Source organism: Somniosus microcephalus, chromosome 6 (genome assembly GCF_052327205.1).
Source record: "Somniosus microcephalus isolate GS21.2 chromosome 6, FLI_Smic_1.0, whole genome shotgun sequence".
Lineage (NCBI taxonomy): Eukaryota > Metazoa > Chordata > Chondrichthyes > Squaliformes > Somniosidae > Somniosus > Somniosus microcephalus.
In genome coordinates, this window is record NC_140992.1 from 234,203,116 (window position 1) to 234,218,532 (window position 15,417).

The 15,417-nt window shown below is 42.9% G+C and overlaps 1 protein-coding gene and 1 long non-coding RNA gene across 3 annotated transcripts in view; both read left to right on the top strand.

Moving 5' to 3' along the window:
- The window catches only part of LOC147116530 (uncharacterized), a 79,631-nt gene extending 73,255 nt beyond the window's left edge, over positions 1-6,376 (top strand). The window contains exon 3 of the mRNA XM_085989554.1: positions 6,266-6,376. Coding sequence (XP_085845680.1) covers positions 6,266-6,376 — 111 coding nt within the window. The remainder of the gene's footprint in view (positions 1-6,265) is intronic.
- The window catches only part of LOC147116529 (uncharacterized), a 172,047-nt gene that overhangs the window by 110,435 nt on the left and 46,195 nt on the right, over positions 1-15,417 (top strand). For both annotated transcript variants that reach the window (XR_015078830.1, XR_015078832.1), the window contains one exon: positions 8,109-8,209. This is a non-coding gene — a long non-coding RNA (uncharacterized LOC147116529). The remainder of the gene's footprint in view (positions 1-8,108; positions 8,210-15,417) is intronic.

Genomic DNA, 15,417 nt, shown 5'->3' on the forward strand with positions numbered 1-15,417 from the left:
ATTTTGGAAAAATTCGCACTTGGGGCGATTTGCTCGTAGGCCCCGTTCTTTCAGCCTAGTGAGCACCTGCTCCAAATTGGCAAGGTGCTCGTTGTCGTTTTCTCCTGTTACAAGGATGTCGTCTAGGTAGCATTGAGTCCCCGGAATCCCTTGCAGGACTTGCTCCATAGCTCTTTGCCAGATAGCTGGAGCTGATGCTACTCCAAAAACCAGTCGATTGTACTGGTACAGGCCTTTGTGTGTGTTTATCGTGAGATACTTTTTAGAGGCCTCCTCAACCTCCATCTGCAGATATGCCTGTGCCAAGTCAATTTTGGTGAAACGTTTCCCTCCGGATAGTGAGGCGAAAATATCTTCTATGGATACTGTACTGTGTGAAGGATCGGGTTTACAGTCACCTTGAAGTCTCCACAGATGCGAATTTTTCTCTGTTCTTCAGATTTATCATTATTCATCAAAAATTTACCTTGTTGACTGACCATCAACCCCTCATCTCCATATTCAACCCTAAAAAGGGTGTTCCCATTATGACAGCGCAAAGGCTACAGAGGTGGTCCCTTTTTCTAGGGGCACACCAATACAACATTGAATACAAAGGATCAAAACAGCATGGGAATGCTGACGGTTTATCGCGCCTACCGTTGCCAACGGTAGAAGAGGCACCTACAGTAGACCCAGTAGAGATGTTCCACTCTACCATAGTGGAATGTCTACCAGTAACAAATTCTGCCATTGAAAGGGAGACGAGAAATGACCCGACTCTCTCACGGGTCTACGATTTAACAGTGAAGGGATGGCCAGCACATGGCGAACCACTGTTGCCAGCATTCTCGCAAAGAAGAGAACAGCTGTCAGTGCGCCGAGGAACCTTGATGTGTGGATCCAGAGTGGTGATTCCACCCAAACTCCAGGATAAAGTGCTAAAGGAGCTTCACGAGGGGCATCTGGGTGGAGTGAAAATGAAGAACCTAGCTAGGGCGTTTGTATGGTGGCCAGGTATCGATGGAGACATTGAAGAAATGACCAAGAGCTGCCTAGGATGCCAGAAGGTCCAAAACGCTCCACCACAAGCCCCTCTACATCCATGGGAGTGGCCCTCATCTCCCTGGCAAAGGGTGCACATCGACTTTGCTGGTCCATTTATGGACTCAATGTTCTTAATCGCGGTTGATGCACACTCCAAGTGGCCGGAGGTAATAAAGATGTCCTCCACCACCACGGAAAAAACCATCACAGTATTAAGGACCATATTTGCCAGGAATGGGCTGCCGGAACAGATATGTTCTGATAATGGACCGCAATTTGTGTCCGAAGAATTCAGGAAGTTCTTAAAAAACAATGGGGTTAAGCACTACACGTCCGCCCCATACCATCCCGCCACCAATGGATTGGCTGAAAGGTTTGTCCAGACCTTCAAGAAGGCCATAAAGGCCATGGGTAATGAAGACATAAAACTTCAGCACAAGGTGGTTAACTTCTTATTCGCATACAGGAATGCAACACATATGGTTACCAACCAAACTCCCGCCATGATGTTCTTCAATAGAAACCTAAGATGCCGGCTGGATTTGGTCAAGCCCAACATCAGAAGGGACGTGGAGAACCGGCAGTTTCAAGGCATGAATGAAAGGCCAACTAGAACCTTCCAGATAGGTCAACAAGTTTTGGCCCGGGACTACCGTACCGAGAAATGGCAGCCTGGAACTATCTGCACACGACTAGGACCACTGATGTATACCGTGGACATCGGAGAAAGCATAATAAGGTGCCATGCTGACCAAATCATAAAGTCATCCGAAAAGGGACAACCTACACCACAACTCTATACATCTAACGATGAAGTAGAGATACCCATATCTACCTCCGATCCGGTGATACTGGAACCCGATGAACCCGACACTGGCATTCAAGCCGAATCAGCCTTGCCAAAAGAACCTACTACACCATCAGAAACTACTACACCCCCGAGGCGTTATCCGGACCGAGTCAGGAAGCCTCCTGAGAGACTGACTTATAATTAATTAACTACAGCAATGTGTATATTATTTTTCTTATAACATGTAATTAATAATTACTTAAAATATGATGTACTGGTTAACTAAAAGGGGAGGAATTGTAGTGTATGTGCCTTTAAGAGCCCCAGGTGTGCTGTAATGCCGGTAATGGCCACTCGGGCTATATAAGCCTGTATATTGTGTATATCTGTTAGAACCCCCCCCCAGACTTTGCTTAGTAAACACCTATGAACCAACTCCTGTCTTCAGTGTCTTTATCAACACACGGACACTACACACCTCTTCCGGTTTTAAGGGAGACTGATTGGGTTGAGGGTGGGTGGGGGGCGGGGGGCGGGGGGCGGTGGAGGGGCGGCTGCAGATATCTAATCCGCTCTCAAGAGCCGGGTCAGTTACTGAAATCTTTTAAAGAGGCTGCATGCCTCTATTGTAGGTAAAGGAAGGCCAGAAGGCTGGATTCATGAGGTAAGTACCTTTACAGTACTACTTGTGGGCCAGAAGGAGCATGAGTGCTTTCTCCAGGCCCAACATGCTTACCTCTGTACCTTCCTCCCGCGATCTCCGACCTCCACCCCCCGCCCCGCCCCCCCTCCCCCGCCACTTACCTGACATTCGCCCCTTGGCTGCTTTCCAACCGCCAAAAATTTAGAAGACATCCTGTAGTTAAATCCTGCAGTATGTCTGTGAAACCCATACTCCCGGGTTTCCTGTCTGGAATTCATCCCACCATCCACTCTCTTCAGGGCCCCGAGTACATATTGGAGCCAATGTGACCTGGACCTGGGTATACAGGGCATAATTTCAAAGTTTGCAGATGACACAAAATTCAGAAGTATAGTAAACAGTGGGGAGGATAGTAACAAACTTCAGGAGGACATTGGTGAAATGGGCAGACTCATGGGAGATTAAATTTAACTCAGAGAAGTATGAAGTGATACATTTTGGTGGGAAGAATAAGGAGAGGATGTATAAACTAAATAGTACAATTTTAAAGGGGGTGCAGGAACAGAGAATCCTGGGGGTTTATGTACACAAGTCTTTGAAGGTGACAGGACAAGTTGAGAAGGCTGTTAAAAAAGCATACGGGATCCTTGGCTTTATAAATAGAGGCATAGAGTACAAAAGCAAGAAAGTTATGCTAAACCTTTATAAAACACTGATTAGGCCCCAGCTGGAGTATTGTGTCCAATTCTGGGCACCACACTTTAGGAAGGATGCAGAGGAGATTTACTAGCATGGTACCAGGAATGAGGGACTTCAGTTACATGGAAAGGCTAGAGAAACTGGGAGATTTGATAGAGGAGTTCAAAATCTTGAAGGGTTTTGATAGAGTAAATAAGGCGAAATAATTTCCAGTGACAGACGGGTCAGTAACCAGAGGACACAGACTTAAGGTAATTGGTAAAAGAACCAGAGGCGACATGAGGGGAAACATTTTTACGCAGTGTGTTGTTATGATCTGGAATGCACTGCTGAAAGGGTAGTGGAAGCAGATTTAAAAAGAACTTTCAAGAGGAAATTGGATAAATACTTGGAAAGGAAAAATTTGCAGGGCTGTGGGGAAAGAGCAGAGGAGCTGGACTATTTGGATAGCTCTTTCAAAGAGTTGGCACAGACACGATGAGCCAAATGGCCTCCTTCTGTGCTGTATCATTTTATAATTCACTGATTTCAAACGAACAATGGAAATTGAACTATAGCTCTTAGAATCAACAGGGACAACTAGCATCAGCTGTCAGTAGAAGTAAAGGCATTTTGTGAATCATCCCTGGCTAAGCACTCCTTGGTCTCCCTGTGCTGTGGGTAGGTGATTTGTTCCCAAACCGTTGAAAATGCTACTCTTAATCTGACGGCAAGGAAGTGGTCTGGGTTGACCTCTTTGGAGTGACTTTTCACTCTCACCTATGCTCTGTACCTCCATTTGACTGTGTGACCCGAGACCTGGAACAGATTGTGCATGGGGATTAAGGAGCATGAACTTGCATCCTGTCACTCAGTAGCATTGGAGCAGCAATATAGAAGCCCAAAACACCGCCATTTTACCTAATCATAACATCACTTCCTGGATACCACATCATCTGTAATAAAGCACTGTTTAGTCTAAAGTATGTTTAGGAACATAGGAATAATATTATAAATATACTGAAACTAGGTGTAATATACAATGTTAGTATTTCAGATAGATGTGTGTGAATGAAACCATAAATAAAAATAACTTAAAACTGTTGTACCATAACATTTGAGGGATCTATGATATTAGCAAATACAAAAGGACTATAATATATGCATGCACAAATATATTTTCATCACATTCTTATAAGCATTGGGATGTGTCTGTAAGCAAAGTACAGCTGATTTTTCTTCTTATTTGTGATGTGCACAGGCCATGTAATTGCACACAAAGGGGGTATATTAACTGCTGTTTGGGTACAGCTAATATCTCAGATGAAGACTTGGCTTCACCTGAGTCTTAACCACTCACCTCTGGCCATGTCTAATAAATCTTCAAATACAGCGGCTGACACCTATCCCTTTGAGGGGAATGGTAACAAAGCAGAGAAGAGCTCCTTGTGTACATTCCTCCTGTTCATACTGTCAATATTAAAGATGAATTCTGTGCGTGCATTCCCTATTATCAGAGAAGACCTCCAAGTGCCTTCATTCTGTTAACAACAACAAAAGAAACTTGCATTTATGTAGCACCCTTAATGTAGAGAAATTTTCCCAGGTTGAGCCCCAGGTTCAAAGGCAGGAGGCTTGGCTTATGCTTGTACTTGGGTTATCGCTAAATTTTGAGCAGTGCATTATGGCCAGTTTATCAAAATGCAAGGTTAAGTTGGCTAGCTAATGGCAGGGAGGGAAAATTGCAAGCTTGGACTGTGATAGTGTTGTTCGTTCACTGGTGATCATAGTGTGCTATTGTTTGGAAGCTGTAGAGATGTCCAGCCCAGAGTGTGCATCGTACCCTCTTAGCCACTTAAGGCTAAGAAGGCAGGATGCGCTTAAGGCTGATTATTATAATTAGTGACATCCTTTATTTAATTATGAGTCTTGTTGAAAATGGCATCCTGGGAAACATGTGCGGGTAGATTTTCATTTTGAGGCGTCCAAACCAGCAGATCACGTGACCGGCCACCTGTTCCAGAGCTGAAGAGGTCGCCGCGATTTTGAGGCCTGGGCCTCATTTGAATCCAGCCAGTCAGCTTTGGAAGCCAAAGAGGCATTCCAACGCAGCTCGCTGGTTTTGAGTCACAGGAACGTTGGCCAGTTGGGACACCAGCAGCAGCATCACCTGTGGGGTGGGACGGGGTGGCGGGGGAGGCGAGGCCGAGGGAGGCGAGCCCATGATGGCAATGGCCTGCAGTACTTTTTATGCGGCCTGGATGAGCACTCCTACTCCTCCTGGCCCCACAAAAGTAATTTACAACTTACCTTTCCAGGGCCTCTTCGGCCCTCTCACATGGTGCCACTCTGACCAGTTCTGTCTTAAAATGGCAACTGGGGTCCTATGTACGTCATCAGACTCTGATTTACATATTAAAAGAGGCCTACTGCCTGAAGCAGGCTGGCGCTTCAGCAGAGGGTTGATCTTCAGGGTTAATGGGGACAGTAAGTCTATCGACCACATTTTGAAACTGTTAACACCCCATTAATGTCGATTTCAGCAAGTTAAAATTGACCCCCATGATCTGTCTGCAAATATAAATTGCTACCTCAGTAACCTTCCATCAAAGCTTTACCAAACTTGCTGGATCATTTTCTCTCGACTGAGCCTTTCTGTCTGTGACAAAGATCTGGATAGCGGATGTTCTGTCGCAAAATACTAAATCATGAGCTTAATGATTTAACAGGACTTTATCACATTTTAACAAACTTGTTTTTTTCCCCCTTAGCTTCAGGATTCCTATATAAAATAGGATTTTGCAAACACTCTGCCCATATCTGTGTATCTGCAAATATTACTTTATGCATAAACTTAATTACAGTCTAACAGTAAGCATCCCCTCCCCCCCAAAATATAGGTCCTTTATTTTCAGGATGTTAAAAGGATACCATTTTTTTTGGTGGGAGGGATGGGGGTGGCACAGGGGACAGAGAAAACCTGGGCATTATTGTCAACACCAGGATGTCATGCATCATTTGTCATATATTTGTAAACAAATGAAGGAGGATTTAACAGATACTTTTTCATTAAGTCAGATCTTTTGTAATTGTATTTTTACAGTTCCCTGCGTTGATATCTTACACAGGTAACAATCACACTACATGAGTGTGAAAAAATAAAATACCACATGTCAAAACGCAGTGATGCCACAAAAACAACTGGCAGTCAGAGGTGCACAGATCTTCAGGCTGCATGAAACAGAAGGGTTTCAGATGCTGGGTACCTTCTACACAGTGGGTGGAGGGTGGGTGGCGCAAACAAATCAGCCAGTCATTCATTTTTGTTGCCTTAAAAAGTGAACAAAATAAACACAATGGTGACGATGACTTCTTAAAATTGATTTCAATTAGGGCCCTTATGGATAATGGAACGAACCCACTGAGCGCTCTGACTGACATTATTTCTTGTATGATGCGTTGCTCTTAAATATTTTGGGGCTATTACTTTCATGGCACAATAAACCTTGTTTATACACTATTTGAAGAAAGTTACTTGATTTACAACTACGCCTTGATTGTTGTGAAAATTTGGAATTTCACTGACCTTTAGCCTACCTTTGTGCTCTCCAGGGGCTATACAACTGGTCTTCAGAGATACGTGACACCCCCTTAATCATGTGATGTAATTATTGTGTCATTCTGATTGATGAACCACTGTTTGCTGAAGTTCAGTGAAAGTATCGTACTAAACTGCTTTTTACATTTTTATGAAAGAGTCAGTGAAAACAAAACTTTGCACTAAACAGATTTTCGTATTACAATATTGTTGCATTGTCTCTATGGTTTAATTTGCTTATTATGCTTGAACTGCTGTTAAGAACATTTACTTTTTTTTCACTTTGTATCTTATTTCAGAGATAGAGTTTTCTGTTTTTTATGCCAAAGAGATAAATTTTGAGGCCCTAAGATTCCTAGGTTGGGGGAGGGCATAATTTAGGATTTGCGACTTTTGCAGGGCCAGGAATTTATGCCGGGATTCCCCTGGAGAAAAGCCCCAGCAGAAATTCCACTCAATTTCTGGGGAGGTCGAAGAAGCGCCTGGCCTCCCAGTTAGGACAGGATGACATCACCCGTCCTAAATGACAGGCCTTCAGACTTCTCATCCGCCCTTGAGAATGTGCACCACAGTTTGCCAGGACTCATTCATCAAGGCAGAAGTACTCAGTTAAAGGGACACTGCTCACTGAGACTGTTTGTGGAGACTTTTAGCTGTATCTTGGGACACTGAGGTATTGCAAAAAGAAATTTCACTCGTATATTCAGGACACCTTCAACTACATTCTGCAATACCCCTGGAAAGTAATCTAGCTCAACAGAATTACTGAGCTAGGATCTAAGGGCTGCACTATGGGCTTCCCAATGGAAATCCCACTTTACGAGACCTATTATCTGGAGGACGATAAGTAGCAGGAGGTTATAAGGGAAGTCAGATTAATCAGAGGTGATCCAGACCTTCCTCACACTATCCATCCAGCAGGTTTCTTAAATGAGCAGCATTTCCACATCAGCCTCTGAAAAAATTCGAAGCTCGCCTTTTCCCTTCTTTAGCTCCAGCTGGTTCAGCCCCTCTTTTAAGAGCCAGCTCAGCCATTTAACTGCATGCTGCTCTTTAAGTTATACCATTTGTCCGCATCCGTACCACATTTTCCTAGCATTCTGACCCTCTGCTGGCAGGATCTCCGCTCTTGTTCCGCTGGCATTGCTTAAATTAGCTGACCTCAGAATCTCTGATCTTGACAGGTATTTACGTCAGTGGAGCAGAACCCTGGGAATTTTTTAGTCCTCAATAGTTAAACTTTATACAAAGAGTGTATGCAGGAAGCACAATGATTTTGATTTCTAACGTGTGCTGGATTAGTATAAAAGAGTGATGGTCCATAATTTGCACATTTTCTGTGATAATAATCACTCTCACCCTCACCCCTGCAGTGTGTTTTCTGCCATCTTGAAAAAACTCCTTATCAAGGATGAAGGATTCACATACAGGGACCATCTCAAAAGTAGAATGAATTGCACCAGGAGTAGTGAAGGTAGGGTGATATTTTAGTTCAATTACTTGGTATAGAGACAAATCTGTAAAATGTTTTTAACCTGTGTGTTGTTGAAGTCCATTTTGAATAATGCTGGAAATCCAGCTGTGGCCGGCTAAGAGTTAAAATAGGAGCCTGCCACCATCTAGAATTAAATCATACTATTTACCACATCAATTTAACCGCACGATCAAAACATTTAAATCTTAATATTGGATCGTGGGTTGAAAACTTCAATCTGGCTCAGTCACTACATTAAAAATAATGTTATTCTCAGATGTGGGTGACACTGGCATTTATCCCTAGTTGCCCTGAAAAAAATGGTGGTTGGCTTTCTTAGTGAATTTCATAGTTATTACTTCACAACTGAATGGCTCGCTAGGGCACTTCAAAAGGCTTTAAGAGTTAGCTCTGTTAAATCCGTGAATCTTGATGTATGGTGTCCTTCAATAAATAGACAGAGACTGCAGAGGAACAATCAACAGGTGTTTACTGGATGAGGGTTACTCTAAAAACTAACAGTACAGATCCCTACTCAGGGTTTATATACAGGTGTGGTCACTGCCGGTACTACAGTATACAGGAGCTGTAAAAAGTAGTTCTCCCCTTAAAGGTACATACACTACAATTCCTCCCCTTTTAGATTAACAGTACCATAACATTCATTTAACAATTAACACTTTTAACATGCAACACTAACTGAAAATAGTCCATTTATAAATTCAGTCTTTGGGGCGGCTTCCTGATCCTTTCTGGATAGCGCCTTTCCTGAGTGTCTTGCTCTTGGTGCGAAGGCGATTCTGGCCCCCTGTTGTCGGTTGGTTCATCAGCTTCCGATGCTACTGTTTCTGGGGTAGATGCTACCTGTATGTCGGGTTCATCACCAGGTACGCGAGACATGGGATTGACTCGTTCCTGTGACTCTAGGATCTGGTCGACATGGCGTCTCACAATGTTCTCCCCAACATCCACTGTGTACATTAGTGGCCCCTGCCGTGTGCATATCGTTCCTGGTTGCCATTTCTCTGTTCGGTAGTCGCGGGCCAAGACTGGTTGCCCTACATTGAAGCTCCTTGTCGGCTTCTCATTGATGTGCTGGAATTGCTTATTCTCAACATCTCTTCGTACATTTGGTCTGAGCAAATCCAGACGAGATCTCAACCTTTGGTTAAAGAACATCATGGCTGGGGTCTGGTTGGTGACTGCATGTTTCGCATTTCTGTAGGCTAACGGGAAATTGTCCACCTTATGCTGCAGTGGAATGTTGTCATCGCACATGGCCCTTACTGCCTTTTAGTGTTCCGAGTCCCTCCTGGAACACTTCTTGTGCGTCAGTTAGCATTTTTGACAGTCATCCAGGATTAACACTATGTTTCCAAAATCCTTTTCCACTGGCTTCTCTGGGGTTACTAGGTTTCGCAGTAAGCCATACGTTTTTGCACCCATGGAATTCAACAATACCAGTGCTTTCCTGGCATCTGGCACTTCATTCGCCTTGCAGTACACTTCTATGCGTTCTACATATGTCGCCCAATCTTCGACTTCATTGTCGAACGCTGTGACACTGCCACTGTTCGGCATCCCTGGGTGTGGTTAGACTGGCTAAAAATGGTGTCTCCCGCGCTCTCCCTTCTTCTCCACTGGCTCAAAATGGCGTCTCCCTCGCTCTCCCTTCTTCTCCGCTGCGGCTCAAAAATGGTGTCTCCCGCGCTCTCCCTTCTTCTCTGCTGCGGCTCAAATGGCGTCTCCCGCACTTTCCTTTCTTCCCCCGCGGACGCTGCTCAGCCCTTGAACACCGGCCGCGCTCTGCGCATTTTCCTGCGCGTCTCTCTCGTTGACGCCACTCGGTCTTCAACCCCAGCTGCGCCCTGTGCGCTTTACCCTCTCTCTTACCCCGTCGACGCTGCTCGGCCTTCCCCTGTGCCGTCGGTCGGCTTCAGCCGCCGCCGTCCGGGAAGGGTCTGCGCCGTACCTGCTGCCAGCCCGTCTCGCTGGAGTCTCCGCCGGATGGTTGACGCCTGTGCCCCTGGAATCAGCCTTCTTCTGCAGAGTTGCAGGTAGGTTCGAATCAACTCGTCGCCAATGTTAAATCCGTGAATCTTGATGTATGGTGTCCTTCAATAAATAGACAGAGGCTGCAGAGGAACAATCAATGGGTGTTTACTGGATGAGGGTTACTCTAAAACTAACAGTACAAATCCCTACTCAGGGTTTATATACAGGTGTGGTCACTGCCGGTACTACAGTATACATGAGCTGTAAAAAGTAGTTCTCCCCTTAAAGGTACATACACTACAAGCTCAGTAGTGTGGGACTGGAGTCACATGGAGGTCAGATATTAGTGAACCAGTTGGATTTTTTGCGACAATCAAGCAACTGTCATGGTATTTTTTCCTGTTGCCGCAAATGACCAGATTTATTGAATTCCTCAACTTGCCATGGTCGGATTCCATGACCTCTGCGGTGCTAGTCCAGTACCACAACCACTATGTTACCGTCCTTTGTTTGGGATGACGCCTCCTGTGAATTTAACTTTTCAACTCAATGAGAATATTTTCAAGATAGTGGCTCCTCACTTCTGATGAGAGGTGAGAGGCAGATCACGACTTATTGAGGAGTTCTAAAGCATACTTCACATCTAAATAATCCTCATAATTTACATCAATTATCTCATTAAAAATACACTTGTACAAACAGGAAACTCTGTTGTCAGTTGTCAGTTATCAGACATTCCCGACAGTGAAAAGGAAGAATTTGCTTTTTCTGTTTCACCTGATCATGTCCTCAGGACTTCTCGAAATCCTTCACTGCCAATAAATTACTTTGAAAGTGTAGTTACTGGTGTTATGTAGGGCAACGTGGCAGACAAATTTACACAGAGCAAGGTCCTACAAGCAGCCAATGAGATAAATGACCAAATAATCTGTTTTTGCTGGCATTGGCTGAGTGAGGAATGTTGGCCAGGAGATCAAAAGAATTCCCTGTGCTTGAATAATGCAGTGGAATCCTTTACAACCACCTAAACAGGGAAGGAAATCAGTTCCTTTTGAGTCCTATCTCTAAATGCAGCTCAGAATCTACAAGTGAAGAATTTGTGTTCTCACCAGTATTTGCTTATTCTTTTCTCTAGCTGTCCCTGTCCATTTTCCCAAAGCCGTTTTATTAACATTGAAATAGGAATATTTGTGTCCAATGTTTCATTTTGCAGTTTTGATTTTATAGTTTGAATCACAAATTTGATTATAACTTTTTTTTTAATGCAATGTGCTTTGGCCTGGGGCATAATGGCCCGGAAGTTGCGGTGGGTAATGATAGAGAACGGTCAGCGTTTGCCGCCATTACCCCTCTGAAACTGACCGCAATTTCAGGATGTAGCGCATGTGCATCTAAACGCGAAAATCCTGAAGTTGTGGTCAGTCTTTCACTGCTCCGACACTGGTTGTGCTGTGGAGCCTCCCCCCACCCCACACCCCATAGCCGGCAATCAATGTAATCAGGGAAATCAGTGAAACTGATAAAAACTTGGGCTTTTCCGCGGTAATATCACTGTTAAATACTCTGTTAAATGTTAAACCTTGTTGGAATAGGTGTAACTGGGGTTTTAACAGATTTTTGACTGCTGAACAACCATTCTGGCCCTGAAAAACTAATTTTTATATTTTTGGAGTGTCAAATTTCTCCATTACGATAAAATTTACAATTTGTTAAAAACTTTAAAAAATATTTTTTTAAAGGTTGTTCATAATATTTCAGCTTCCACCTTATCCTGTATGTGTAAGCCCTAACCTTTATTTCACTCTCTCTGTAACATTTTTAAAAAGTCCAGATAAAAGCAGCTTCGCATTTCCTGGTTTGCTGTTTGTGAGAATTCTTCACTGTGATTGGCTGCTTAGACAGCTTGTCAGTGCAGCATCGCGATAGAAATCGCCATGACAGAGCGCTGCAATCAATTGAATGTCGAAAAAGGCAAACTTCTCACCACAGAGATCGCAAGATCTTTGTGGGCAGCTTTCTTCAGGGCCAGCGGCAAGCACCTTTGCTTCGCCGCTGACCGCAAATTACAGGCTATTGTGTTATTGTACTACGCTGGAAGAAGACCCAGGTTCAAAGGTCAGACTTGGTTGATCAATGTACTTGGGCTGCCTCTAGGTGGTGAGTAGTGGATTATGGCCAGGATTATGGTTAAACAAAAAGCAAAGTTAAGATGGTTAGTTGATGGGAGGAAAGGGAAATTGCAGGCTTCCACTTTGGACTATGGTATTATTAGGCCCCATTGTTGGTGTTAGGGTGGCATTGTTGGAAGCTGTAGCGATGTCCAAAGTTAGCAGCAGTCTTCTCAACCACTTTGCCTGCATGGCTACTAATGAGAGGCAAAGAGAGAATAGTACATTGGAATAAAGAACAAAAATGATAGAACTACATAGAATTTACAGACAGAAACAGGCCCAACAAATCTATGCCGGTGTTTATGCTCCACATGACTCTCCTCCCATCTTACTTTATCTCACCTTATCAACATAACCTTCTATTCCTTTCTCCCTCATGTACGTATCTAGCTCCCTTAAATGCATCAATGCTATTTGCCTCAACCACTTCATGTGGTAGCGAGTTCCACATTCTCACCACTCTCTGAGTAAAGATAGTATAGATCCCAACTTATAAATATCATACTGGTGTAGGATGCTATAATCTCAGTAGTGCATGTATATATACTATGTAGGCAAAGCAATTACTATATGGCTATCTCCCTACAATATCTGGCAGGACTACAGTATATGGGATCAGTTAGTAGCCCCAGAAAATAATAAAATAAAAACACTGTTGTTTGTAGCTGACAAGCTAAAATAAATCTGTCACCCAAGTGTACTGTATACCAATAGCCACCTATGAACCTACAGGGCTAAAATCACTAATTACTATACCCATATTTACTGCCTATTAATGCCCCAGAAATGTCTACGCAGGCTTTCTTTGCCTTTAGAAGACCAATGACCAATCTCCTGCCCTGGACATGGCTTCTTGCCTGCCCCATGTAACGGTTCAAGTGCTGCCTGAGATTGTTATCGATGGAACTTTTGTGTGTTTTTATCAAACTGTTCGGATGGCATTTTACAAATGTGCCTTAGATTAATGTCATTTTACAATCTAAAATTACAGTTAGAATGGATTGGCCAGTCCAGAATTCTCTAAAAATCATACACGGATATATTTCCATCAATAAATCTACACTCCTCATGCCTTGACGCAGCCATCCTACCCCAGTGATTGACATTATCAACACTGAATGTCTGTCTCTAGAAGAAATGTCTCCATTCCAAAATTAGCTAACCATCAACATCAAAATAACTTGAACATGGTCTCATTTCACCAGAATATTGATCCTCACAAGCTTACTGGATTAAATGCTGGTTTCCCATAAAAGGAGTAGCCACTTTGTCTTCTTTTGTGGACCAATATATACACATATACATCTATGTACAATCCATACACTGTTACTGGGTTTGAGAGTGCTTTAGGTTTTTCTGTGCCTGTGTAATGTTACAAAGCGGACAAGAAAGCTAGCTCTAGGAATACCTGAAGACTGCTGAATACAAACTCTGCATTATCTAAAGGCAAATTCCATCCAAGGTTTCAAATAAAAAATCTGCATTTAATGATCACTAATTTAATCCTGGTCACATTTGTTGGAGATGTGTTTTGTTGATATGTTTCAAAAATGCAAGCATTTATTGACATATTAATGCATTTTTGTCGTACATTTTATTTACTATATGTTTCTTGAAAACACCATATAAGACAGTTGTATCAGTGTTCTAGGTCCATGCTTCTTGTGTACCAGTCTAAGAGGCATGCACAAGAACAGTCTTTAATACTCACACCCTTTATACTAAAAGGAAAAAGATTTGCATTTATATATGCTCCTTATCACGGCTCTCAGGAATAATTCAAACCCTTTCACACCGTGAATTATTTTGAAGTGTAGTAACTGATTTTATGTTGGCAAACATGACAGTCATTTTGCACACATGAAGCTCTCACAAACAGCATCGAGATGAGTGATGTAAGAAAAATACTAGGCACTTGGTCTAAGCATTAAACAAAGCTTTAATCAACTGTTTTACAACATGGAGTTCTAGTTGTGTCCTTCACTAGTTCCTGTTAAGAATGTCTTGCGCAAGCTGGGCCCTTGCCCGAGTATTTATACTCTCCCTGGACAGCGCCGCCCGCAGGCCGCTCAGTATTATTTCATAAGTCTTCCTTTCATGAATGACTGATTCATGTCAATGAGTGACCAGTTGATTTGTTTTTTTCCAGTGGTTCTAGTTGAGCAGGAACATTCGCTAGGATACTTAGTGAGCTCCCCACTCTTTTTTGAATAGTACAACGGGATCATTGATGCCCACCCGAACAGGCAGGTGGAACCTTAATTGTTGTGTTGGTGGTAAACCTGTTTGTGGACTTGTCACTGGGACAGATGGTCAATTTACAAGGGGATTTATTTCATTGAGATAATGAACTTTGCACTGGAGTGTTTGGAGGACAATATGCCAGGGCTAAAAGCTGTCATAAACGGGCTTTTCCAATGACTGAACTCAGATTGCGTTTTGAGTGGTGCAAAGAGGAACTGCGTTATTTCAATTATATTCCACAATTGGGCTGACCTCATAATCCATGAATGACTAAATTGCAAGTGAGTTATGATTAGGGCTACAAGTGAGATACAGTTAATATTTTATGCTCTTAATGATAGATTCTGTTTATATCACACTTTAAATAATTAAAATCAAATGCTAAAAATTAGGTGTAAATTTTAATTTTGAATAGGAATTGCACTGATGTGTGGACTGTGAGTGGTTGTGCTCATGACACATCAGCTGTCAGTTGTGACGTCATCTCCATGAGAAATAACATATTTCAAAAAAATGAGACCATTATGGATGCTATTATATATTTAGAGAAATATATTTCTAAGGAAAGTGAGGTGCTCTTGATAACACAGGAGCCTAAAGGAACAACTAATCATTTTATCAAAATAAATTATGTTAAAAAAAGAAAATGCCTACACTTTCTGCAGTGTGTATGGCCACTCTTCCCTGGTGGTGCTGAATCTACATGGAGCAGGTGACACAATAGCGGGCTGATTTTATGAGGCTTTGCAGGCGATGGTGGACATGGGTCACAAAGTTTAGCACGCTGAATTTTATGGG